General features: G+C 29.7%; 2 protein-coding genes across 2 annotated transcripts; one reads left to right on the plus strand and one right to left on the minus strand.

Annotated features, from left to right (window-relative positions):
- LOC141535760 (protein obstructor-E) lies at window positions 1-27,694 on the minus strand. Its single transcript, XM_074255864.1, has 3 exons — window positions 27,478-27,694; window positions 15,019-15,426; window positions 1-1,780 (listed from the first exon to the last, which is right to left on the minus strand). The coding sequence occupies exons 1-3, from the start codon at window positions 27,527-27,529 to the stop codon at window positions 1,464-1,466; spliced, it is 777 nt and encodes a 258-aa protein (XP_074111965.1). The 5' UTR covers window positions 27,530-27,694; the 3' UTR covers window positions 1-1,463.
- On the plus strand, window positions 22,908-25,039 carry LOC141536212 (uncharacterized). The gene is made up of 3 exons (XM_074256567.1): window positions 22,908-22,983; window positions 23,189-23,348; window positions 23,450-25,039. Coding segments are annotated over exons 1-3 (840 nt in total). The 5' UTR covers window positions 22,908-22,982; the 3' UTR covers window positions 24,129-25,039.

Genomic DNA, 27,694 nt, shown 5'->3' on the forward strand with positions numbered 1-27,694 from the left:
GACTTTCTTCGTAGCAAAGTTAGTTTCCTAAAAAAACTGTAATCCCATTTCTTCTGAAAAAATTTATTCAATACCGTAAAATAGAGTAGAAACAAAAAAAAAAGTTTTCTCTGTGTTATTTATATGGAAAATCGAATTTTTCAATGAGGAAAGTTCTAATTAAATTAGATTTTTTTTTGTCGGCGGCAATACTTTTTTATATTTAAATATGAAACACCTTCATGAACATACCTGTCAACTATTTCTTGGAAAATCTGTAAAGTATTCTTAAATTATGCAAATTTTTACAGACTTAATTTTAAACAAACGTTTTTTTTTATAAAGCAGTGTTCCAAATTAAATTAAAACCATTTTTTTGTGGTTGTTTATTCAAAAAAAAAAAAAAAAAAGTTATAGATTATATAAATATCAAAATAAAAGTACAAAAATTTTTTTTTGATAAATCTGTTGTAAAAATGCTTAAATAATATCTTAAAGTATTTAATTTCCTACTTTTTTAATTTTAGAGTATAAAATGATGTTACATCTAAACATGTTTTGATTTTTTGGGTTATCGATTTTTTGACAGAAATGAATCAACATGATTTTTAAAGTCATCTTCTACGAAGACATTTTATTCTTTTGTAAAATTCGCAATTCCTAAAAAAAAAAAATCATGTTTTGTTGATAAGAAATAATTATAAAGAAACAATTTCGCTCACCATCTGGTGTGCATCTTTTATCTCATGTAAAATGCCTTTAATTTAAATTTTATCGTATATTACCAATCAAATACAGACTTTTTACGGTTTAGTGTGAAAACTTTCCTGTGTAACTACGTAAAATTAATCTTTGCTCTCTTAAGTAGCATGAATGCTTGTGGCTAAAAGTCAACTTTACTCAACTGCATAGTATATTGCAAAACCATTTTTGTAACACTTGCTTTGGAAGTTGAATTTTAGTCATATGTATCGGGATGCAAGCAAAGAATCCTTGTTGCTTTGCTTTCTCATTTAATTTAATCGCATCTGTTTTCAATAGTTGTTAAGAGATAGATGACTTAATTGTACTAACAATAGATTCACAGAAAATTTCAAGTTAATAAATCTCGACACGATGTTGCATATCGTAAGCTGTAACTTCATCAAGCATAAATAAATGAGAGCGATCGGAAAACAAACAATAATTGAAAATTCAACTCTAGATTTCTTTAAATTAAACTTTCAAAGCAGTGTTTGTAAAAAAATACTGTATTCTACAAGTGCACTAGAGAGTGAAAATAACAATCGTTAAAGTTATGACTCTCACTTTTGTATTAGATTCTATGAAAATTGATGGAAATGTTGCTTACTAGCCAGCGGCTCATAGAAACATCTATCATCCTCATAAAATTCAAGTTCATGATACGACAATACGATTATTAAGTTATCCGGTCTCTTGTATACATATAGTATAAACTAATTTACTGTTTTATCAAGTATGCTTTAGTTTCTTGATCGCTGTTCATCATGTTTGGATAGTATGATAGCTCCAGGTGGTAAAGGACCCACGCCTTGAGGAAGATTTTCTTCTTCAGTTTCTTGTTCATTGCGATCATCGGATGTATTACTATCTGAAGTTGGTGGTGTCGTCGGTACATCGCAGTCTTCTGTTGGTGGAACTACACATCTTAAAGACCTTCTATCAAACACAAGCATTGCGGGGCATCTTTGAAGACGAGGGTAACCACCTTGGCATTGCCAGTATCGATTACAAGATTTCCCAAGCGGAACGTTACCATTCGCGTCATCATTACAGAGAGCTAAAAAAAGAAATAAATCTGATTATTTCACGAATATTTATATATATATATATATATATATATATATATATATATATATATATATATATATATATATATATATATATATATATATATATATATATTAGGTGGGTCAAAAAAATCGAATAATTTATTTTTGATTTTATACTCTGAAAAATAGGTTCGTAGACACCTAAAAAGAATTCTCTCCAAGTATAAGCTCTTAATTATAACGGGAAAGTCCTCCGCTTTGCGGGTTTCTATTTTTTTCGAATAATCAGATAAAAAATTTATATCTCGCTTCCAACTGCTTGGAAAAATATTCCGTGGCATAGATTTTGTGAGAAATTGAATGCTTTACAAAAAGGTCTCTTATGACTTTTTCAAAAACTCAACCGATTAAAAGATATTCATAGTTGAAGTTTGGCTATTTTAAGGAAAATATTCGTTTTTATTATGAATTTTATAAGTCGATGAAAAAAATTATTTCGGATTGCGGAACTCATGATTTTGTAGGAAATTTACTGCTCTACAAAAATGGTCTCTTATGATTTTTTGATTAAGTAAAGCCGTTACGAGATATTCATCGTCAAACATTAACGAATATCAATATTTCCAGTTTTTGATCAATAATTCGATAAATTTTAATTTAAACTATGAGTTTCAGGAAAATTTACATAAATTTGAGTTTCGATCGATAAAGAAATGTTATAATAAGTTAGATAAAGAGTTATTAGAATTATCATTGATTTTCCTTGGAGAAATGCCTCAAGAAAAGATTTCTTTCAAACGTCCTGGTGCTGTTCATCATGCTAGATGGATGGCTAAGGCCATTTATAGTTTGAAAATGTATCTATTCAGAGATGAATTCAAACTCTCTCAGAAAGAATTGCATGGTCTTCGTCATTTCTGTATTTTTATAGTCACATTGTATTTAAAAGCTTGGTTTTCATCAACTTCTGCAACAACTGCTGCTTATCATGACTTGCAGTTTATGAAAAATTTATTGGAGTACAAACATATCAATCCTTTGATTTCTTCAGCTACGTGTGAAAAAATGATTTCGCACTTATGGTATTTGAGCGATGAACTTGCCATTTTATCACTGTTTGACGATGGCGTTCCATTAGAAGTAAAAAAAGTATTGTTGAAGCTGTTAATACTCGTGAAGGTACAGATTCTAAAGCTAAAAGATTTGTAATTGCTAAAAAGATTTGAATTCATTGGCGCAGAGAACTCTGAGTGACTTTGTGTCTAAAAAGTCATTAAATCTTTTCAAAATCTTCGATCTACCGTATGACTTTCTTGATGTCGATGTTGAATTATGTCCTACTAATGAGAGTTATCTCGAAAATAAAGAATACTTTCAACAACTAAAAGTTGTCAATGATTCAGCAGAGCGAGCTGTTGCATTAGTCAGTGAATATAATCAATGCTTGACAAAAATGAAGAACAATTCCAATACTTATTGCAAGTTGTCAAAGAACATCAAAAACATTCCCAAATTGTAATAAAAGAAATTATTTATAGTAATAGCGTACTGTTATGTTAAAAATATAGACAATTATATTGCAATTGATAATTCAATAAAAAATTTATATATAAAAAGTTAAATACTGGTTGTTTCTCACTTGATTCAATACTTTTCATATTAAATTTGACATAGAAATATGTCATTCACTTCAAATTAAACTAATCATTGGCTATATGTCGAAAAAAATGCTCTAATTTCTTGTTTTAATGCAATCAAACAAGCTCAAGACTGAAAACAATATTAAAAAAATTGTTTATAACATTTCTTTATCGATCGAAACTCAAATTTATGTAAATTTTCCTGAAACTCATAGTTTAAATTAAAATTTATCGAATTATTGATCAAAAACTGGAAATATTGATATTCGTTAATGTTTGACGATGAATATCTCGTAACGGCTTCACTTAATCAAAAAATCATAAGAGACCATTTTTGTAGAGCAGTAAATTTCCTACAAAATCATGAGTTCCGCAATCCGAAATAATTTTTTTCATCGACTTATAAAATTCATAATAAAAACGAATATTTTCCTTAAAATAGCCAAACTTCAACTATGAATATCTTTTAATCGGTTGAGTTTTTGAAAAAGTCATAAGAGACCTTTTTTGTAAAGCATTCAATTTCTCACAAAATCTATGCCACGGAATATTTTTCCAAGCAGTTGGAAGCGAGATATAAATTTTTTTATCTGATTATTCGAAAAAAATAGAAACCCGCAAAGCGGAGGACCTTCCCGTTATAATTAAGAGCTTATACTTGGAGAGAATTCTTTTTAGGTGTCTACGAACCTATTTTTCAGAGTATAAAGTCAAAAATAAATTATTCGATTTTTTTGACCCACCCTAATATATATTCAATTATTATAGAATTTTTAACAGCAGATTTAATTGGGCATTTCCGGTCAAATTTTGAATCTTCAGCGGTAATGCCCAAACTAAGCTTCTGCTAAAAAATTCTATGAAAATTAAAAAAATCCTTTCCCCTCAAAATATCGCAGAAAATGCCAAAACACAGCCCCTGTTAAAAGCGGAACTCAAAATTCCAATTTTAAGAGGTCCTCTAAGGAAGTTACATTTTGGCACACCCTATATATATATATATATATATATATATATATATATATATATATATATATATATATATATATATATATTATTTATTGCAGAGTTAATAATAAAGAAAAAATTAGAAATTTTTGAAATCCATTTGTTGACTAAATAATTCACAACAAATGATTAAAAAATGATGGAGACAATGGGAATAAATACAAATAATAGAAAATTCTAAATTGAAATAAAATTATTTCATTGAATTTTTGTTGGTCTCAACTTAACTTACATTGTAGACTACTATACTGAAGACAGTTAAATTAGCAGAAAAACTTACACAAATGTTTCAGTTATTTTTCATAGAATGTATTTCAGTTAAAAATTATCGTGTAACATGATTTAAAATAAAGCTATAAACAAGATCATGTTTAGTGAGTAATTTTATCCCGTACGCGTTTATGGCTTTTTTAGCCTACTTAATCTAAATGGTGATTCTAAAAATATTCTAGACGTGTTCACAGAGTCATTAACGTGACAATCGGAACAACTGGAAAAGTTGGCGATAGAGAAAATATTATATTATGCTCTTCGACTTCATTGCTCAAAACTTTTATGTTATAGACTTTTTAGTTCTGGCAGAATATAACATGAGAGTAAAAAAAGTGCAAAAGAAAGATTTATCGGAGTTTTTATTTGAAATTGGCTAAGTGTAGCTAGGCTATCGTGGCCAATAAATAGTACAATTTATTGATCTCCTTGGAGGGACATAAAAATTTTTTTATCGTATTTGCAAAACTTTTAACTTGTTTATCACAAAAGTTGAGTTCTTAGTGGTGTGGATTCTAAAAGTATACTTGATTAAATCTCTCCAAATCTTCAATCGATGTTTAATCTCATCCAGAAATCACCCTAATCGAAGACGTCGCTCTCGGGCAATTTTTAAACTTAAATTCTTTTTAACAATCTCAAGTAAAGTTATACTACGACTGTCTGTTGAGATAGATAATAATTAAATTTCACATTATAAATAGATTCATGATTATTACTATAGATTTCATGTAAGAAGATCGTGTAGTTATGCATGTACTAATTACTTTCATTCAATAATTATGTTGAAAAAGATAACCATCAATACATAATAAATTATTTGGATCCTTATGATTACATAGATGATAAATTTCAAATTGGTGGTTATAGAATCATTAAATAAAAACACCACTTTATTCGCTTTTCATCAGGAAATCTACGATACAGGAAAAAAATGTAATAAAATTTATAGACAAGTTCAAACATTTTAACAAGTAAATAAACATTCATATCATAATACAAGTATCCTGGCATCGTCCACTTAATACTATATTTCTTGTCATGTATCATGAGTACAGGTTACGGTAAACAAATTAGTCAAAATTAATATACTAATTAATTCTTTTAAGTGAGCTATCCAAAAAACGAACAACGTCAACCTCGCCATCTTAGTCACTAACATCTACAGTTGTCTGTATGCACGAGGTTGACGTTAGACCACTACAACTGAACTGTACAATTTTGTTGTTCGTTTTTTGAATAGCTCACTTGAAAGAATTAATTAGTATATTAATTGTTACTAATTTGTTTACCATAACCTATACTCATGATATATGACAAGAAATATAGTATTAAGTGGACGATGCCAGGATATTTGTATTATGGTATGAATGTTTATTTACATACAAAAATGTTTGAACTTGTCTATAAATTGCATTATATTTTTGTCTTGAATCTTAGATTGCTTGCTGAAGTGCAAATATAGAGCACGAAACGTCGCAAGAAATAATTAGATATCGTGATGTTTTTATTTAATGATCATATAACCTCCGATTTGAAATTCATCTATATAACTATTAATATAGATTTGAACGCAAATTATAGTTCCAAACTACTGTAATGAATCTATGTAAATGATTGCCAATATCATAATGTGGCAAAAGTCTATAGTTCTTTCTGAATTATGCTGAAAACAAATCAAATGAAACAAATTCTTTGTGACATTGATTGAAATGCCTACAATACATTAATTCAACATCAATATTTTGCAATGCACTTCACTAATGGAAAAAGCCAAGGAATACTCAGCAGCAAAGATTTATAAGATGAGTTGTAATACTTCTATTATCAGCAGGCTTATCTTAAGAGCTTAGAAAACCATCAAGCTCTCTCATTGCAGGATCGACCATTTTGTTGACAAATGTCCAAAATTTTAAGAGCTGTCTGCAGGCGATAGATTTTAGATGGTAATATTTCAGAATCTGTATATAGAAATTGTTTGAGGACTCACTCAGTGGAAATCTGTTACCACAAGAAATATTGCACTCAGTGTTCGGTAGCACATTAATTAATGCTCCACGAATTTTATTTTTTTATGCTTTCTTGGTATCGAAATCATCTCCCAAAATAGTCCAACAACAATCCTATCATACCTAAAGACTCATCTAATTACAATTCGATTTTCCGTTTATTCATAAATTAAATAAACATACTGATAACTGACTTTTTCACACAAACTCTCGTCTTATCTTCAATATGTATTCTGCAACAGTATTCTGAATGGCACCCGAATGGTTTGTGACGGTCGTTATACAGACTGCTACTCGTAAGTGTACAAATCGTACCCATAACGATACACTCGTTGCAATACAGTAGATGGTGCCGGACAGAAAACTTTTTTTTCAGTTTGGAAATTAATTTAATTTGTAACGGGACCTTCTTTACCCGTCGAAGGCTCCCAGCGCAATCTCGGTTATTTAACGACGGACTCGGTGTGTAGTAATCAGAAACAGTCGTACCAATCAAATAAGTTAACACACAAAACCCCAAGTGAAAGTAATGGAGCAGAGTACAGAGTGAAACATGGAGCCCAGAGTGAAAAAGGACGAGCGACAACGGAGCAAGACAATTTCAAATGCAGACACTGAGCTGGAGAGCACCCTTTTCTGATACCTACGGTAAATATTCATAATCCTTTGGTTTATAGTTTGTAACAAATCAATCAAATTAATTTCCATACTAAATTGTCATGACAAGCATAATGTTGGTCACTGAATGAAATAAAAGTCTAAAATAAAATTGAGTTACAGAAAAATAACAAAAGCCAGAGATCTCTAGAGGCAAATACGCGCCGCTGAAAGTAGTCCCAGAAGTTTAAGTTAGAAAATCCAGGATCTTACAACCTTTCGAGATACGTTTGATTTTTCCAGCTAGGCTCCATATCAGTTGTAGGTCACGATCGTCCTAATAATCAGGCATTGTGTAGAGCATATTGTAGCTACAATCATTAGGTTAAGGATAATATTAATGGAATAAATTAATGGTAACGACCGCAAAAATTAGTAAAGTGAAATCACGTGTTAAATAATTAAATAATTTTCTGTAAGAAATAAACGGTTTACGATCTTGATATAGCCGATCATTGTGTTGAACGGAAATTCGGCGGTAAAATAAATTCAAGGCCGAGTAAAATTACTGTTTACGACTGAAAAAAATTAATTCATTTATCTAAAATATTAATACTATATGAAAAAGTAAATTAATTGTTCAATTACTGGAATTTGAGTCTATCTAAAGTCTATCAAACAAACGAACCACGGAGGCGTTCTCCATGAAATAGCTCAAAAGATCAAAGACAGCAGTGCTTTTACCGACGCAGTAAAGCCAGATACTGCTAATATTGGTATGGTCAAGACGCTCACACCAATATCAACGATCAAGATTCTCGACTTGGATAGAGTCCCTATCGAGGGTGACGTCCGTAAAGCATTCGAATGCGACTTCACCGACTGAAACCTGTAAATTTGACAAAACTTACACCACGAGGCCAACGGGCAGCCTTCGCCGAGGTAGATGGAACCAACTCTATTTGCGGAATTTGCCTGCCGCACTTACTCAGTTGCGAAAGTATCCCTTTGCTTTAAATGCCTTGATTTTGAGCACAAAACACGTAACTATACGGAACCGAACAGAAGCAAGTGCTACTATAAGTGTGGTGGAGAAAACCACAAGTCTGTAAGGGGGCGTCCATAAATTACGTGAGGTGTTTTTTTTTAATTTTCTGCCCGTCCCTTCTCCCCTGGTGAGATGTCGTGAGATTTTATTCAACCCTCTCCCCCATCCCCCAATCTCACGTGAGATTTTTCAAAATGTGAGTTTCTTACGTAAAAGCGTTGGATTGTTATTGTAAAAAGAAAAAAACAAATTTGCTTCATGCTTTTATTTACGACTATTTAAGACTAGTAATCAATATTGCTGAGAGTTTAATTATAAGTGTAATAAAAATTTAACAATAGAATACTTAAATCGTAACTAACTTCGTTCATCGAGTCGCGCGTTCAGCTGACAGTGGCGCGAAAACAAAGGACGGGTTACACTGTACCGTAAATTCAGATTAAATTGAGCTATTTGGTATATCAGTGAGTGAATGTATAACGTCGAAGTATGAATGAAATCATTTTCTTTCGAACGAATTAATAAATGATCTTAATCGTATTACGATTACGCTTAAGATAAAATCTTAAGCATGTACAATCTGGATTAAATGGACTAAAATAGTATAATTTTTTTTTTTCAATCAAAAAAAAATTGCGTGATATTTGCCAAGATTCCCCCCCCCTCTCTCCAATGTAAGATTAGATGAGATTTGACTCGACCCCCTCCCCCCTTAAACACCTCACGTAATTTATGGATGCCCCCTAAGCTGCGCGGAGAAGCCAAAATACTTTCTTTGTACACTCGATAAAGATGTTCAGGATGACTTACGTCATATTTCTGGTTCTAGGCTTGAAATACATTCCGCACCACACTTGTTGAAGCTACGAGAGTGTAGAAATGACACGTATACCACAACGAAACATAAATAGGTATGCTTTGGAACAAAACTTACTGCTCCAGCAAGTCTTTAAAGAAAGGATCGACGTTTGCTTTATCGGCGAGCAACATCTAAATCTCCAAGATAGAACATGGTTCGCAGACAAAACTGGCATGGCAGCGATTTGGATTGTGAATACAAAGAACTATACTACCAACAACAGCAAAAGTGGAGCAGGTTTTGTATGGATTCAAACCACAACAACCTACTGCATAAGCGTCTATTTATCACTTAATGGAGATTGAAATACAACATGGATTCAATAATTTAATTTTTAAAAGCATTGATATAAAAATAAATTATTTATGATATAAGCATAGAAATATCTGATTTGTAAAAAATTTTTTTGACTTTTGAAAATCGTTTTAGCAATAGATTGGTATAAAAATTAGAATTAACCAATCCCTTCAAGTGTCAAACACAGATATAATTTCAAGCCTAATCAAACACTTCATTGTACCAGTCAAGTGTCCCATACGTGTCACACTTGTACCTATCAAGTGTCGCATTTGTGTCGCCTTAGTAACCACCAAGTGTCTAGTACGTGTTGCATTAATATATATCCAGTGCTTGGTTAGGGTTAAAATTTTATCTATCTTGTGTTTAGCACTCAAAGGAATTGGTTTATTTTAGTTTTTATATTAATCTATTTATAAAATAATTAACAAAAATAATACAATTGTTTTTAAGTTATGCAATTTCACGTTTATTTCATAAATGATTTATTTCTATATATACATTTAAACAATTAGATTATTGAATCCATGTTGTATATCAGGGCAAGTTTTTCAATACGAGATAAAAGAAGACAACAATATGAATATATCTATATACATACAGTATATAGATATAATTGACGTTAAGAGAGTGAAGGATCTTAATAAGAAAGCTAAGAAACTTTATTATTTAGCGACGTTTCGTACACCTTATTTGCATTTCTTCAGGTATATACCATAATATATATCTTTAGCATCGTCGACTTAGTATTACATCTCTTGTTACATTTAAAACTGTATCGATCACAATAATTGGTCAATCTTTAATTGATTGAAATGAGCAAAAAATCAGCTAACAACAGAAATAAATAATTCTGTTGACAACTCCAATAGTTTCATGTCCGCCATCTTAGTCACCGAGCTACTACTTGGTAGATTTTCAGATTTTTATCGAAAATAATTTTACCGTTCCATCATTAAAAAAAAAAAAAAAATAATAATACGTTAAAAAAGTAGTGATTGATAATAAAAATAAGATATTCCTTATAATTTGACGCGATTTTTAATAAAAATTTGAATTTACAAAAAGTGTCAATAAATATCTCCGGAAATTTTGATTTCAGCGACTTGGCGCTAAAGAACTTTTTTGTAGAAAATTGAATTTTCTACAAGTTTTCCTTTGATCTTTTTTCTAAAGCTCTTGTCATTCACGAGATAAATGCGAAAAAACGCGAATTTCATTGAAAAATTAAGTTTAGTGGCCTTGTACTACCTCGCCGGTTCGAGTTACGGCTTAGCCTTAGTAGTCACTTTTGTAAAGCATTCAATTTAAAAAAAAAATCCGTCCATGGTCGATACGATACTATGAAATGCCACTGAGCTTGATATTAATATTAAAGACCTAAACTTTTAGGGAATTTTTTTTTGGTTCTCTCGATACAAAAAAGCTCTTAACGATTTCAATTTTCTACGCTGATCAGATTAATAATCTCAGAAAATTCTTATTTTAGCAAACATGCCCATTGATGACCGTGATAATAAAGTTTTACAAGGATTCATAGTACCGCTTGCGAATTCTATTTTAAACATTTGAGAACTCTTTCTAAAATATTAGACCGTTCAATTCTGCGTTTTGCATCTAGAGAGCAATTTCAGTACAGAGTAGACCTGACGACATCGCGGCCACGATAGTAGTAGACAGCGCCGAGAAGGCAGAACTATTTGTTCGGAAAACTATTGACGTCGTCGAGACCAGGCTCGAAAATCAGTACTTGAAATTCGCCAAGCATAAAACAGATATGGTCATCCTGACCCAACAAAAATGGTTCCCAAAACCTTTCACCGTGGACACGGGAAATACAGTATTGACGTCAAAAAGGGCACTGCGCTATCTAGGGGTAATGATAAACATGAATCTATCTTTCCGTGAACACTTTGATAGTGCACGCAGGAAAGCCAGCAAGAAGATATCTAGCCGATCAAAGATCATGACCACCACGACGGGACCACTAACCAAAAAGAGAAGAGTGCTTCTGGAAGCAGTCTATTCGGTACTGCTTTATGGAGCGGAGATATAAGCAGACATCTTAAAGCAAAAGACCTACCGGCGAATGATGGCAGTAGTGCAACAGCGAAACGCTCTCAGAGTTGCCTGCGACTACCATACGGTTTCCGAAGCGGCTGTATTGGTCATTGTGAGAGCCGTGCCTATCGATATACTAGCGTTCGAAAGGATTTTTTTTAACTTCCTGCTAAAAAATTTAAAATTTTCAGAAGTTGGAAAGTTATTGGTTTTACTCTCATAACTTTTGAACGGCTCGACCGATTTCATCATAGTTGGCGATATTCGAAAGAACTCAACTGAATTTAGATTTTGAATACAATTTGAACTGGATCGAATCGGTAGATTTTGAGAAATCTCAAAAAAACTGCAAAAATAATTTTTTTTGAATGTGGTTTTCTTCGAATAACTTACGAATGCCTACGAACTTCAAGCTTTGTGAGAAATTTTTTAAGCTTCATCGGAAATGGTTTTATCAATTAATCTTAAAAACTAATCAGTTCTCGACCTTGAAAAACTACGTCGAATGCCGCCAGCCTGGTCGAAATTGGTTGATTCGTTTGTGCGTTATCGTTATCGAAAGAAAACCGAAAAAATTGTTTTTTTGGAATGACTGCCAAATTCTTCGTTTGATCAATATCAACTTAAGGATTCTTTGTGAGACTTAAAAAACTAAGTCAAATGCCTTTGACCGCGCGAAAATCGACTCCTTGATTCCAAAGTTATTGTGGTTTTAAAATTCAACAAATAGTGCTTTATTAAACATTAATCAGATTTTTGAGCTCGAAGAGCTTAAAATAAAACGAAAATTATATTTGGGATTTCGAAAAGCTCAAAAACGTAACAAGTGGAATTTTGAGCGTTTATACATGGAATTAGCGGGAAGTTGCAGCGATAGCCTTTAGGGTCTACCGTTTTCCTAATTTTTTTCGGTTGTCTCATTTAAATATCTTTAAAACAACTAGACCGATTGACTTCAAAATCTAATAAGATTAAAGTCCAATTGGCACGGCTTCTCAAGACTTTGCAACGTGGAGATATTATCAAATCTTGCATTTTCAAAATCAGAAATGTTTTAATTAGTAATTTTAAAAGCACGAAAAATCATCTTGGGAATGATGACAAATTAACGTTTTTTTGTGAATATCACTTACTGCGCCTCAAATTAATGAACTTTTTGAAACTGAAATAGAGAATATTCGCTATAAGATAATGATAGTCACTCTTTCAATTATAGAGAGAAAGCAGCTCATTCGCACTTCATATCTCCAATTTTAATCATAATTATCATCATTATTCTGATAATTAGTAAGTATTTAATTAGTAGGGATGACCTATAATAAGTGCTCTAAGGTCCTTAATATTACATTCAACTATTTACGTTCATCCTGCTCGCTCTGATCCCCCTTTGTTCTATTTGTGTACCCTTTCTATTACCGGCGAATCGATCTGGAATTTTGATATTTTGTTGGTTTTTAGAAATACAATGGGCTTCTAATTATTTTCGCTTGAGGAGCAGCTGGAGGCTCTTGGAAGTGAAATGAACTTTCATGTCTATTAAAATTCTTATTTTCGACGTCGCAGGCATTTGAGTATAAAAGAAGGATCTGGCTGATCACCTTCTCCACCGAAGTCCGGGATAAGTTCTTTCAAAACTTCTCAAACCAAATTCTTTAAACATTACAAATCTAACTCATTTAAATTTACACTGGCACACTAATTTAATCATAGCAAATATACCTTCGATGTTTTTGTATCAACTAACAGATATATTACTCATTGAGGAATAATTTCAAAACATAACGGCTGCTGATCATGTCGACACCAAAAGAGATTTTTGATTGACAATTTTGACTGTTTTTAACTAGTAAGTAACAAAAAGCTGATGTTAAAAAAAAAAGTAAAAACTAATTTTTATTGAAAAAAATGTATGTAATTCAATTATTAGAAAATAGAGAAACAAACACCCTCGTGGCAAGAATTCTACATAGCAAAAGTGACTTATGATCATCATGAAACTTTGTACACATATTCTTGGAGCTATAAAAAGTACCATAGGATAGTTTTTATTAAAAAACAAAAATTTATTTTTTACAAAAGATAAAAAAATTAATAAATAGGATATCAGGGAAGTGGACAATAGATGATGTAAATCATTGTATCAACCCGGGGAAAAAGGTTTAGATCTTACCTGCTATAATTGTATCTGCTCAGATCTAATTATATCTGGTCAGATATGGGATTGGAGACATAATCAGATCTAGTCATATCTGATCAGATCTAAGCAGATATAACGATATCTGGGTTGAAAAATACATCGGACATAAGAAGATTTTATTATATCTGGCCAGATATAACTATATTTGTTAACTATTAATAAATACTTATAAACTATTTTACTAAATTTACTTTCCTCCTAAATAAATATTTATTGAATGTTAAAAAATATTTATTAGAATTTAATAAATAAAATAATATTCTTGAAATAAATCAATTTGTTAATAGTTAATAAATATTTCTATCAGCGTATATTGATAATTAATAATTTGCAAATTTGATAAAAAAACTTCGTTCATTACGCATCGATCATGGACACGATTCACATTACTTGTAGTTATTATAAATTCTATTTACTTATTTTTTGAGTAAGCCTCGTAGGTAAACAGGTAATGAATTAGTCTTTTGAGCATTGGGTCCCAGGTTCGGTTCCCGCACACACCGATTCTTTTTTTTTTTTTTTTATGGAAATAATTCTATATAATTACAAAGGGCCATTTTTCGTTTATAATTATGTATGAGTATATATAATTATATATAATCTTTTTTGCCTGGGCAATTTAAAAATCTGATTATATCTGGACAGATCTAATCCGTTTTTCCCGGGAATTCTTAATTCAGCAACTTTCCGGTAATATATTTGACCTTCATCAGTCATCTTAATATATAGACTATGATAAACATCACTTGCATAGCATTATAGATCTTAATTCTAATTAACCCCAGTACACAATTAATAAATCTGATAAAAGCTATTAATTAATAATAGTTATTGATTATTCGGCAATCTCACAAGTCACATGTTTATAACGTGTTTACTCTTATTAGTTAATAACTTGTATCCGATTTATTAATTCTGTAATGGGGTTAATTAAAACTAAGATCTATAGCGCTATGCTTATGATGTTTATTATAGATTGTGTATTAAGATTCCTGGTGAAGGTCAAACAGAGGACCGAAACGTCGCTAAATTCATAATTGGTACGATGATTTACATAATTTATTGTCTACTTCTCTAATATTCTATTTATTATCTTAAATAGTGGACACAACAACTCATGATAAAAAAATTGTTTGCCCAAAAATTAGAATTACATTGATTCAGTTCTATTGAAATGTAATGGTCTTAGATTCAACGGTCTTTTTTAATTCACTATAAACAGTTTTAAATATATACATTATTTATTTAAAACAAACTTACGGTGCTTTTGACAGCCATCGACATTTTCAGGCCAATCACATGATCGAGATCTTTCATTGTATAATAATCCACCTATACAGAGCTGCTCAGTAGCAGTTCCATTCCAACAAGTCCAATATCTTGTACAAGATGTTTCATGTCCAAAAATTCCATAAAGCCAATCGCAATGATCAGCGCCTATTGGTGGATTTGCTTGTCTTTTCCCATCACAATAATTTGCTCTCCATGGATAATCACAACCTTCAGTGACACCACGATGCTTTCCTGCAAATACTAACCCGTTTGGACAATCGAATAATTCTGGACGTCCATTAATGCATTCCCAATAACGATCACAGTATTCAGTGTCCCCAACTACTCGAGCCTTAGTTTGACATGGGTCCTCCTGCTGTTCTTTTTGAGCTAATCCTTAAAACAATTAATAAAAGTTGATTGTCACTGGAACATTTCATTTAAGACAGATAAAAATAATGATATGTTAGTAATTCAAAAAACTTTCATTTATTGAGTGTATAAAGAAAAAGTAATATTAAGTTAAAAAAATTGATTTTTTAGCATTGTATTAAAAATTATTGTTATACAGTTGTGCTGGTTGGCTTTGCGAACAAGCTATATGGCGATACTTTTGCAGACTGGCCAAGGAAAGTAGAAATCTTGATCTATGAAGGTAATGCTTACAATTATTAGTATGGTAAATATAAACAGAAAATTTAATTAGTATGAATTTCTGATCGAGAAAAATAGGGCTTTAAACCACTTTCGCAGACTTGTAATTAAAAAAAATATTGTTTTTGTTATACTAGCTCCAAAACATCGACTTTTGAGCGCCGGGTGGCGTCCATAGAGGGGCTTTTTTCTAGAGACTCTACCATACTGTATTTTTTTCATGGTCTAGCGGTGTGGCCAGAACGTGCTCTTTTCTTACCCCCACTTTGTAGGACACTCTCATCTGACTACATTGAAAGTGGTACAAAATGGGGGTAAAAAAATCGCACGATCTGGCCACACTGCGGTCTAGGCCGTGAAGTCTTACCCCCTCTTTTTTTTTACAAACTGTTCTAGTACACCCAGACAAAATTGAGAGAGATAGTAAGAAAAAAAATCACATTCTAGTGTACCGACCAATGATTGTGAGTAAATTTTAAACAGTTGCTATTGAGTGGCGCTAAGTATTTCTCTACTGGCAGTTTATCATGAAGCGGACCTAATGTTAATAAAATAACAACCACGCCATAAATAAATATTAATAAAAAGATAATTAATATAAAATTAAGTTTAGTTACTCTTGTGAAACTTCATAAAATTTAAATATGTCATTATTTGCCTCCTATCCCTCAAAAGTTAAACTTATGAAGCGATAATAACAAAAAATATTGTATGTCATTCGGCCGTTAAGTGGTAATTTTGACAACGACTTTTTTTCGATCTTTGCTTTAATGATTGTGACGCTAATGTTAAAAAACGAAAAAAATTTCCATTCTTGGCTACGCCTTGGACGTTAAAATTACGCCCGTTTCGAACCTTCCCGCCGCAAACCTTAAGCTCATATCGAAATATCGTCGCTGTCAGAAAACCGCCACTGCACTGCCTTATGACATAAATATCTATTTTGTTATTTATATTTATCTTTATTTATTTTATTTTTATTTATATTTATTTATTTATATTTATATTATTTATATTTATATTATTTATATATTATTTATATTTACATTATTTATATTTATATTTATCTATCTATATATATACAGTACAACCTGGTTATAAGTTATATTTCTTTCTCTCTTTTACTCACATGGAAAATTTTATATATAGATATAACTGCTGTGAGAGTGAGTAGATCATCCGATGTAACTTATAACCAGGTTGTACTGTACTTGTGCCAAAAGTTAAACTTTTCAGCACAGAGTGGCGTCCATAAAGGAATTTTTTTTAGAGACTCTACCATCTTTTTTTACAGCCTAAGTCGTGAAGCTTACCTTCCCCTTTTTGAAAATTGAGAGAGATCATAAAAAAAAAGTCACATTCTAGTGTACTGACCGATGATTTTGAGTAAATTCTAAAGTTAGTTACTATTGAGTGGCGCTAATTATTTCTCTACTGGCAGTTTTTTACGAAACAGACCTAATGTCAATAAAATAACAACCACTCTATGAATCCTTTTCTAAAAAGTTGGTTGGTCGGATGTTTCGTCATTTCCGTAACCTTTTTATTCGGTTTGTTATTGGTCCGTTTTCGTTATGGCGGTTGTTGTGGATGAAAATGGTCGGTTTGGCGGTTTTTTTCAAATTTAGTTTTTTTTTTCGTTATTATTATTATTTAGTTCATTTTATTTATTTTATTACATATTATTACATATTAAACATTATTATTCAATAAATTGGTTTCTCGATTTATGATTTAAATAAAATTTTCAATAAATATTGAAAAATAAACTTTTCCTTATTTTAATGATAAAATAAATAATGAAAGATTGAATGTTTCGCCTATTGGATATTATTTTTATATAAACAACCATTTACAAAAATTATTATACACATGACCTTATCTATCGATCGTTTGATAATTGATTGGTTGTGTGTCATCTCGAATCTAGGTGGCGCATTATTTTATGTTTATGATACGGAATCAGTTTATTTATTTATTATAGGTTTTTGTTATTAAATTGTAAAACTTAACCAGTGTTATCATCGTTATTATTTATTATTTAATATCCCTGGTTAAAAATATTGATTGAAAAGGATTGAAAATGATGAAATTAGAATACTTTTGAATAATTTCAATTCTTTTTCATGTATATATAGATATACAGTTCACATAGGGTGACTGATTCCCAATACTTTTCAATCAATATTTTTAATCAGGGATCCTATAATAGAATTATATTTTTAATAAAAAATAAGTCAATTGTGTGTATTAAAAAATATAATTCAAGCTAATAACAATTTATCGTCAATATTTGGTTATGTAAGTATTATTTGTCTATAAATTATTTATTTATTTTTTTTTGTATGATATATATTATTTCTTTCATTTTCTAATAAATAAGTTTTACATAAAAAAAAAAATTTACTCGATTTATTTTTAATTAGAAGTACGAAAACTGTAAAATTTATTTTGATGAAAAAAAAGTGATATAGTTGAATATTATATTATATATTATATTTTAAAAAACTGATGATCATGTATTTCTTTTTCAGCCAACCAATTGGGATTTGGAGAAAATTTAAAGAGACAATTTTTAAGAGAATAACAAAAATAAGAGAAATTATTTTATAATAAGAGTACATAAGAGCACATAAGAGTACCTAAGAGAATATAAAAGTACCTAAGAGCACATATATAGGAGATTATATTTTTTATTGTTTTAATTTTCAAGAGTATTTCGAAAGTAATCTGGGTGTAATTTAATGTGCGTCATATTATTAATTTTACACTGATTTTATATATTGTTTGAGTTTAAAAATTTATTCTTTCTGATTAATTCTGTACTGTAGGTATTATTAATTATTAATCAATAAATCTTTTAAATTAATTAATTTTTGGATTTTTTATTTATATTCTATTTAATAATATTTAAATTTTTTATTAAAAAATAAGTAATGGGGAGAAGAAAAATTATTCGTACTCCTGAAGAAGAAGAAGAAGAAGAGTACAAACGTTTGCAACGCTCGAAAAAAGCAAAATATATGCGAGATCGTAGACAAAAACAAAATTTGAGTCAAAACCAAACCATTCCAGAAATGCAGTTATTATTTTCATTGAAACCTGAAATGGATCGTCGAAGATTCAATTTACAGCAGGTTAATGAAGTTGCAGCGATTTTCAGTACCGATGCTAATGGCGAAATTCCAGAATCTTATGTAAGTATTCGGAATCGACGAACAAAACAATTACAACAAGTTAGCACGATGGATCCAAATGTAGAACCGTGGATTTATCCTTTGTTTTACCCTTTCGGTTCACCAGGATGGCATAGCAAAATTATGCAAACAAATAATTCGAATAAACGTGTTAGTCGCTCAGCGTATATCAAATATCGAATGGGTGTTCGAAGTGATTTTAACGTATTTTTCAATGGTGGACGGTTATTTCAACAATGGCTGGTTGATAGTTATGTGAAAATTGAAAAGGATCGAATTATATATTGTAAAGAACATCAAAATCAATTGCGTGTTGATACCTATCAAGGACTTCATGATCACTTACAAAATAAAGCAAATGATTCTCATAGTCAAATTGGTAAAGTTATAATATTACCATCAACGTTCACAGGATCTCCACGAAATATGTTGCAAAATTACCAAGATGCTATGGCTATTGTCAGAAAACATGGTAAACCAGATCTCTTTATTACTATGACATGTAATCCTAATTGGAAAGAAATAAAAGAAAATTTATTGGAAGGTCAATCTGCATCAGATAGGCTAGACTTATGTGCACGAGTTTTTAATTTGAAAAAAAACCATTTAATTGATTTAATTGTTAAGAAAAATTTTTTTGGAGATACTTTAGCTCACGTTTATGTAATTGAATTTCAAAAAAGAGGTCTACCTCATGTTCATTTATTAGTTACATTAAAATCAAATTATAAAATGACAACTCCTGAAGTTGTTGATAAATTTATAAGTGCTGAAATTCCAGATCCGACAGAAGATCCCGTTTTACATGAGGTTGTCATGAAAAATATGATTCATGGACCCTGTGGTAACTGGTGTCAAGTAAATGATAAATGCTCTAAACATTTTCCGAAGTCATTTCAAGAAGAAACAACTGTGGGAGAAGACGATTATCCTACATATCGTCGACGAGATACTGGAAAATCGTATGATAGGCCTAATGGATTCGTAGTTGATAATCGAAATGTTGTACCATATTGTCCTACACTATTGAAAATATTTAATTGTCATATTAATGTAGAAGTTGTATCAAGTGTAGCATCTGTGAAATATTTATTTAAATATGTTTATAAAGGACATGATTGTGCAGCAGTCACTGTAGGTGAAGTACCATCAGAAGAATTAGTTATTAATCATAATGAAATTGAAAATTACATTGAAGCACGCTATGTCAGTCCAGTTGAAGCTACATGGCGAATTCTCGGCAAAAAATTACAAGATAAAAGTCATTCCATTGTTCGGTTACCTGTACATTTACCAAATCAACAACAAATTACTCTTGATATTAATATGACTGAAGAAGAAATGAATAATGTATTATTATTGGATAAAACAACTATGTTAATGGCATATTTTGAATTGAATCTTCGTGACGAAGAAGCTAGACAATATATCTATTCTGATATATATGATATTCCGACATATTACACTTTAAAAAAACAAAAATTAGACGGTGCGACTACTGTTAGATGGGAGCCAAGAAAATCTCATTTTAATTCAATTGGACGAATGTATTCTGTAAGTCCTACTCAGATTGAATTGTTTAACCTTAGGTTATTATTATTAACCGTCAAAGGTGCTACAAGTTTTGAAAATATTCGAACAGTTGATGGTGTTTTAATGTCATCTTTTACTGAAGCTTGTATAGCATTAGGATTAATTGAAAATGATGACGAATGGCGACGAGCTATGCATGAAGCTGAAATTTGGATGATGCCTCAGAGCTTACGTAGACTATTTATTCGTATTTTGATTTATTGTCAACCTAAACACCCTAAAACATTATGGGAAGAGTTTAAAGTATCCATGTCCGAAGACTTTATACGAAATTCCAATTTATTACAAGGTATTCAAAAGCTTATTTACAGATTAGTACAATGCTTTATGCTGAAGGATTTAATTTAAAAGATTTTGAAATGGATCCTGTAGAAATAAGTGAATTGAATATTGAAAATATTGACTCAGAAAACTCAAATATAATTGGTTCACAACAATACAAAAATTAAATGAAAAACAAAAAGAAATAGTAGATATTGTCTTGAACTTAATTAATCATAGTGATGAAAATTCAAATCAAAATCGTTGTTTCTACATTGATGGACCTGGAGGATCGGGGAAAACATTTATTTATACTACTTTATGGCATTTATTAAGAAGTGCAGGAAGAAAAGTTCAAATGATGGCTTATACAGGGATAGCTGCTACATTATTACCACATGGTCGCACTGTTCATAAAACTCTTGGACTACCCGTACCATTGTTCATTGATTCAACATCTAATATAAAGATGCAATCGAAGGAAGCTAAAATACTATTAGAAACTGATGTTTTCATTTGGGATGAAGCTCCAATGGCACCTAGATATGCGTTAGAAGTTATGGATCGATTATTACGCAATATAACGAACAAAAACACACCGTTCGGTAATAAAATCGTCATTCTTGGAGGAGATTTTCGGCAATTATTACCAATTCAACAGTTCAGTACCCGTTCTGAATTAATTAATATTTCTATTAAATTTAGCCCATTATGGAAATGTTTTAGAACAATATCACTGACTCAAAATATGCGAGTAATAAATGGAGAAATTGAATTCTCAAAATTTTTACTTGATATTGGCAACGGAACTATGAATGATGAAAATGATAATATTGAGTTACCAGTGTGTTTTGTAGCTCCTCCAAATGCTGACATTGTTGATGATATTTATGGTAATTTATTTAAACAAAATAATTTTGATCAAGCGGCAAATTGCGCTATATTATCGGCACGAAATGTCGATGTTGATGAAATCAATCGAAAAGTAGTTGAACTTCTAAATCCAATGACTGAAAGAATTTACACAAATGTAAATAGTGCTCAGAATTGTGATGATAACGGCGCAATGAGTGAAGCTTTATTACCAGAGTACTTGAATAGCCTATTACCTTCTAATCTCCCACCTCACAAATTAAGTTTAAGAGTAAATTCTGTTGTTATGTTAATAAGAAATCTTAGTATTCATGAAGGTTTATGTAATGGTACTCGATTACAAATTTTATAACTTGGAAATAATTTACTTCGTTGTAAAATTTTATCTGGAGACAAAGCTGGTGAAATTGTATTTTTAAATCGAATTACGTTATATTGTGAAAACATTTATCCATTTACGTTTAAAAGACGTCAGTTTCCAATTAAATTAGCTTTTGCAACGACAATTAATAAAGCTCAAGGACAAACATTTCAAATGATAGGCATCGATTTACGAAAAGATGTTTTTAGTCATGGACATTTGTACGTTGCTTGCTCAAGAGTTAGATCTCAAAATTCTCTTAAAGTTTACCTTGGTAATCAAAGATCAAACTCTGCGGTAAAAAATTACGTTTTCAAAGAGCTATATGTTTAATTTAGTGTAATGGAAAATGATTTAATTTTTAAATTAATATAATCAATTATTATGAAAATTAAATTAACCGACATCTAAAAATTTTTAGGATTTTTTTATTATTAAAAAAATTATTACAAAAAAATGAAAACAAATTTTTATTTGTAAAAAATTTGAAAAACTGTAAGTGCAATTTTCGAAAAATATTTTTTTGTTATAATTTAATTATTAAAAAATAATTACAAATTAAAAACGTCGGCTAAGTTTATTATTATTCAATTATTTCATAAATTTCAAATTAACGATTTCAAATTTCTTTACTTATTTCATTACTTTGGATAAAATATCAACAAATTTTAAATCAAAAATATTTTCCTATTGTTAATTTATAATAATAAAATTTTAATAAATTTAAATTTATAATGTGTGAAAGATAGTCTTCTAAGTTAACGCATAAACGATGGTAAGGACATCTGTAGGAAATAATTAAAAAAAAAAAAAATATTACTAAAAATTTAATTTTCAGTTGGTATCATTACAAACGACCAATCACACGTGATCTTTTTCTCTAAACGAAAAATCGTGAGATTTCCGCTTTCTTTCTCGACAAGTATACGTCTAAAGTGCTTCGTTTTACTGATTGTATTGTTTTTGATAAAATATAAATTCTGCAAGTCAGATTGATTTAAATAAAAAACAAAAGTACGTCAATTGCTTATAAATCTATTACCTATTTACTTAATAATAATAATAATTATGATTAATATTTTTCGTTTATAAATAATTTTTTTGGTATTGAAAAAAAAACATGTACTTTTTTTATTTAATTGCAAAGTGCTAAGTATTTTTTCATGTCCTCTGTTGTTATGTATTTGATACATTTATATTAACTTTTATTTTTTTTTAGTGGTTAATTCAGGTGGTAGTAGTAAAGATAATGATAATTTAGTGGCTGATTCAGGTGATAATAATAAAGATAATGGTAATGCTGACCAGACCAATGGTAATGATGGCGAAGAGATTGCTTATTCCGAATTTCAAGGCTTAACCTCCTATGATTCTACTTGGTAAATAAGTTGTTTAATTTAAAATAATGATAATATTTTTTTTTCGAATTTCAATATCACATTCTTAATTTTATTATCTAAAAAACTTTATTTCTTTTCAGTGAGTTAATAGGTTATGTTGCTGCTGTTGAAGGGCCAAAGATTGTTGGTGCTGAAAGATTGTTACTGTTTAAAATGTATTTAGCTAATGATAACGGAGAAAAACTACAAGTAGTTGCTTGGAACGATGAAGCACGGTTTATTCAATCCAAGATTTCAGTTAACCAAAATATCCATATTGATGGTGCTTATGTGAATCCTAAACCACGGGGAAAGTACAACGTTGGAACGGCTGATTATGAACTAATAATCCAATCTAACACTAAAGTACATGCACTTGATTTTCGTAAAATTACGGAAGAGAAACCAAAAGAAGCTGAGCCAATTTTACCGTTGTCTACTTTTCAAGATTTGACATCAATGTCATCTCAAGACGTTCGTGTGAGAGGATTCGTTAAATCAGAGATTGCTTTGCTAAAAAAGAAAGAAAGTTGGAACGACACTTTAGTAGGCTCAATTACAGACGGAGAGTACAAATTGGAAGTTAAGGTACCTGGGGTTACCAAAGATTTAGAAATCCCCAAATGTTCCCATGTTGAAGTCAGTGGTTGCCTTCAAGCTTTTGCAAATCCAATGCATATTTTGGTAAGAAATCCTGAGAATGTCAAGATTATTGATGACACAAAAATGTCATTTGTTAAAATGATCAAGGTAACAAAACCATTGATACATAAAGCTTAAAGCATCTACTGATTCGAAATAAGTTTATGTAGTTGTTATTCATTGAGTTTTTTAATTGTTTGTTAGTCATATATCATTAAAAACAATAAATAAATAACGCTTCGAATCAAGATTCATTTATATTAACTTCTGTAATTTGATAATCTCCTGATAACTCATAATTTCGTATATTTTTTTAATAAGTGTGAAAAGAAATAAAATTAAATTAAAGCTTGAACTCAATGAATAACTGCTTCATACGTTAAAGGATTAACTTTCGTTAATGTGAAAAAAATTTTTTAAAAACTATCATAATAATTTTAAGCAAAACAATAATCATCATTTATCTTATAAGTTAAATTCAGTATCAAGTGTCATAAATATATATCACATTTTGTAAGTGATTCGTATTTAAGTAGTAATATATCATTTGTGATATTATTTATAATAATAATAATATTTAAAATAATTCACTTATAACGAGCATGATAATATATTATTTATTTTTTAATATAAAAATTAAAGTCATAATTAATACTAAAGTTCTCATATTTTTCCAATAAAAACATTAAAAGTTTTGGACATGTCTATCTACACTTAAAAAATTCCTGACAAATTCACACCCCGTCAATGTAAGGGCATTGAATCCACGCTACGTGAATGTAAACGCCCTTGCATTCACGCGGCGTGGATTTATCAGGACTTTTTTATGTGCGAATAGACACATTTAAATTTAAATACTTTAAATGATGTTACAACGTAAATTAAGTTAAGAGATATAATATTTAATATTATACATAAAAAAAATTTATTATGTTATTTGATTAATCAATTCTTATGAAAATTAAGAATTAACAAATATATGATTAAGAATTTAATTAAGAATTTTATAAAAGTACAAAGTTTGTAATTAGAATTAAGGAATATTATGAATAAAGGAAACAATCAGTGAGTAAATAAAAGCAAATTTTTTACTACAAGTTATCCTTATCTTTTTTAAATGTTTAGTATAATAATTTTTATGATGTATTCGGGCGCCCAAAGGGCGCAGCGAGAACTACTAGTAGATATTAAAAAGACAATATAAAATTAAGTTTTTCTTGCCCTTGTGAACCTACATCAAATTTAAATATGTCATTATTTGCCTACTATCCCTTAAAAGTTAAACTAATGGAGCGATGATAACAAAAAAATATTGTATATTATTTGGCGGTTTAGTGGCAATTTTGACAACGATTTTTTTTCGGTATTTGCTTTAATGTCTGTGACGTGAATGTTTGAAAGAGCTCAAATTTCCGTCCTCAACTTTGCCTGGACGCTAACATTGCGCCCGTTTCGGCTTTTCCCGCCACTAACCTTAAGCTTATATCGAAATATCGTTGCGATCAGAAAATCGCCACTTCACGGCCTTATGATATAACTATCTATTTTCACAAGTGTCATTATCAGTTCTAAAATAAAGTCATAACCTTATTTGTAATTTAAATGAGCCAAAAAATTAGATAAGCAAAGAAATTGTTTTTATTTCGTAAAAATTGTAACTTAATGAATAATTAACCAAACAAGAAGTAAAAATTTTCTGTTAAAATTACATAAGTAGTACGAAACAGGTACATAACAGATAGGAAAATGTAAAAATTACAAAAATTTTTAAATACAATCGAATTAAAAGAAAATCCAAATTTAGAGTAAAATCAAAAATTCCCTCAATAAAAAAAAAGAATTAGAAAGAATTCAAAATGATTTGATTTTTAATCATTTTGAATACTTTCTAATCCTTCAAATCGTTTTTGATACTATCTCTTAAGAGCAGTTAGCATTTAACATATAACACTTTTAATTTTTTTTTTTTTTAATAAGGGTTTCAAATTCATTGAAAATCATCTATTTCGCACTCTCTCCCAAACCACTCTGCAAATTTTCAACAGTATATTGTTGATGAAATAAATCATACATAGTAATTATGCTCCAATTATGTGCTGTTTATTTTTCCATAACGTATTGATTGAAGTTTTTCACATTTATATTTTGCATTTTTTGGAATATAAAATTGATATTTTTTTTAATATTATCTTAAAAGTTTCCTAATGTAAAATTTACATTTTTTTTCTTCTAAATTAAATAGTTTCTCCTGTAATTTTGACAGGTCTTTGTTTTCCGTGTAGATACTTTGTTCGACCAGTTCAAAAATATGTAAAAAGAATATATCGAACTAAAATAGCCGGAAAAAATAACAAAAATTATTTTTTTAACCTTCATAAACAATTCAACCAGTAAGTTCAAAAATCAATTTCTAAGAAGCGATGCAGAAAATCACATACAAATTTTTAAGGTGAACAATTCAGAAGAAAACAAGTTCTGAACCAAAAACAAATAAATTAGATCAATTATTTGAAAGTTATCGAACTCATTAAGAAATTCGTTTGTTGACCGAAGTATTTTCGAAAATTTTTTCCATATCTTAAGAATGACCGGTCGAAATATTTTATAAAAATCATTTACTTTTTTCATTTACTGGATTTATAGGTATATCAACTCAGAAGATAAATTAGAAAGGCCGTTTAAGAAAGTGTTTAATTTGGAGTGAAATATCTCATCTATAATTAATTATTTTCTAGTTTCATGCATAAAACATGGCTTTCTACTTTATTCTTAAAAATTTGTAGTTCTTTATCAAAACTTATCTCTTGAAATTTATTTATCCGATAACGCATCTATAACTAAGTTTAATAATTATGTGATCTTTAATGAAGTAACTAGTAAAAATTACAAAGCAATGTCAAAAATAAATATAAGTATAAAAGAATTTGGATAAAGAGAGAGAAAGTATGATTGGTGTTTGGACTACTTTCATATTTTCACTTGTGAGATGTAAGAGAAAGTTTAATTCAGAGACGTATTCACTCAGCTGAGCCTTGTCATTGTTAGATAAGTAAGAATTATATTTTAAAACAAGAAAATTAGAAAGCTAATCATAAATTTTTTTCGTTGTAATTTTTACTATTTTTTGACTATTTGAGATTTTAATAAAAAGTAGGAATTATTATTATAACTTTTTTCCATAATAATATAATCATTTCCTTGTAAGTCGTAATTTATCTTCTAAGATTTCTCAATACTTGAAAATCGACTATCATTTTATTAATTAAAAACAGTATCATCTTTTCCTTCAACATTCGCGAGTAAATGTCCTTATTCATTTATGTATTCATACCAATTGTTCAAAATATCCGAAAACTTATCATGTTTTAAAAATTAGAAAAAAAGATATTCGAATAAAGTATTCGAGTAAGATTTAAATTTTAGAATAAGAAAATTAAAAAAAAAAAAAAACATTTATTTGAAAAATTAAAAAGAAATAAAATCTTACCTTGGGTAGCAATGAAGAATAAAAGGTAAATTATACTTTGTTGAAATTTCATCGTAAAATCAGTCAATTTTTAATATATATCGATTAATGGATTGTTGATGAAATTATTTTTATTTTGATAACATTAAAAATTATTCCTTAAGCTCATGAGTTAACGCAATAAATATAATCAGTCAACAAAAATGAAGTAACGTGGATAATGAAACGTTATGGAAAG

This window comes from Cotesia typhae, unplaced genomic scaffold (genome assembly GCF_013202065.1).
Source record: "Cotesia typhae breed Kobodo isofemale line unplaced genomic scaffold, CoteBio_Ctyphae scaffold_152, whole genome shotgun sequence".
Classification (NCBI taxonomy): Eukaryota; Metazoa; Arthropoda; class Insecta; order Hymenoptera; family Braconidae; genus Cotesia; species Cotesia typhae.

Coding starts and splice junctions, on each gene's coding strand:
- LOC141536212 (XM_074256567.1), top strand. Junction 23,349..23,449: donor ACCTCCTATGATTCTACTTG/GTAAATAAGTTG, acceptor ATTTCTTTTCAG/TGAGTTAATAGGTTATGTTG.
- LOC141535760 (XM_074255864.1), bottom strand. CDS start 27,529: ATGAAATTTCAACAAAGTATAATTTACCTTTTATTCTTCATTGCTACC. Junction 15,427..27,477: donor ATTCTTCATTGCTACCCAAG/GTAAGATTTTAT, acceptor AATTGTTTTAAG/GATTAGCTCAAAAAGAACAG. Junction 1,781..15,018: donor CGATGGCTGTCAAAAGCACC/GTAAGTTTGTTT, acceptor TTCTTTTTTTAG/CTCTCTGTAATGATGACGCG.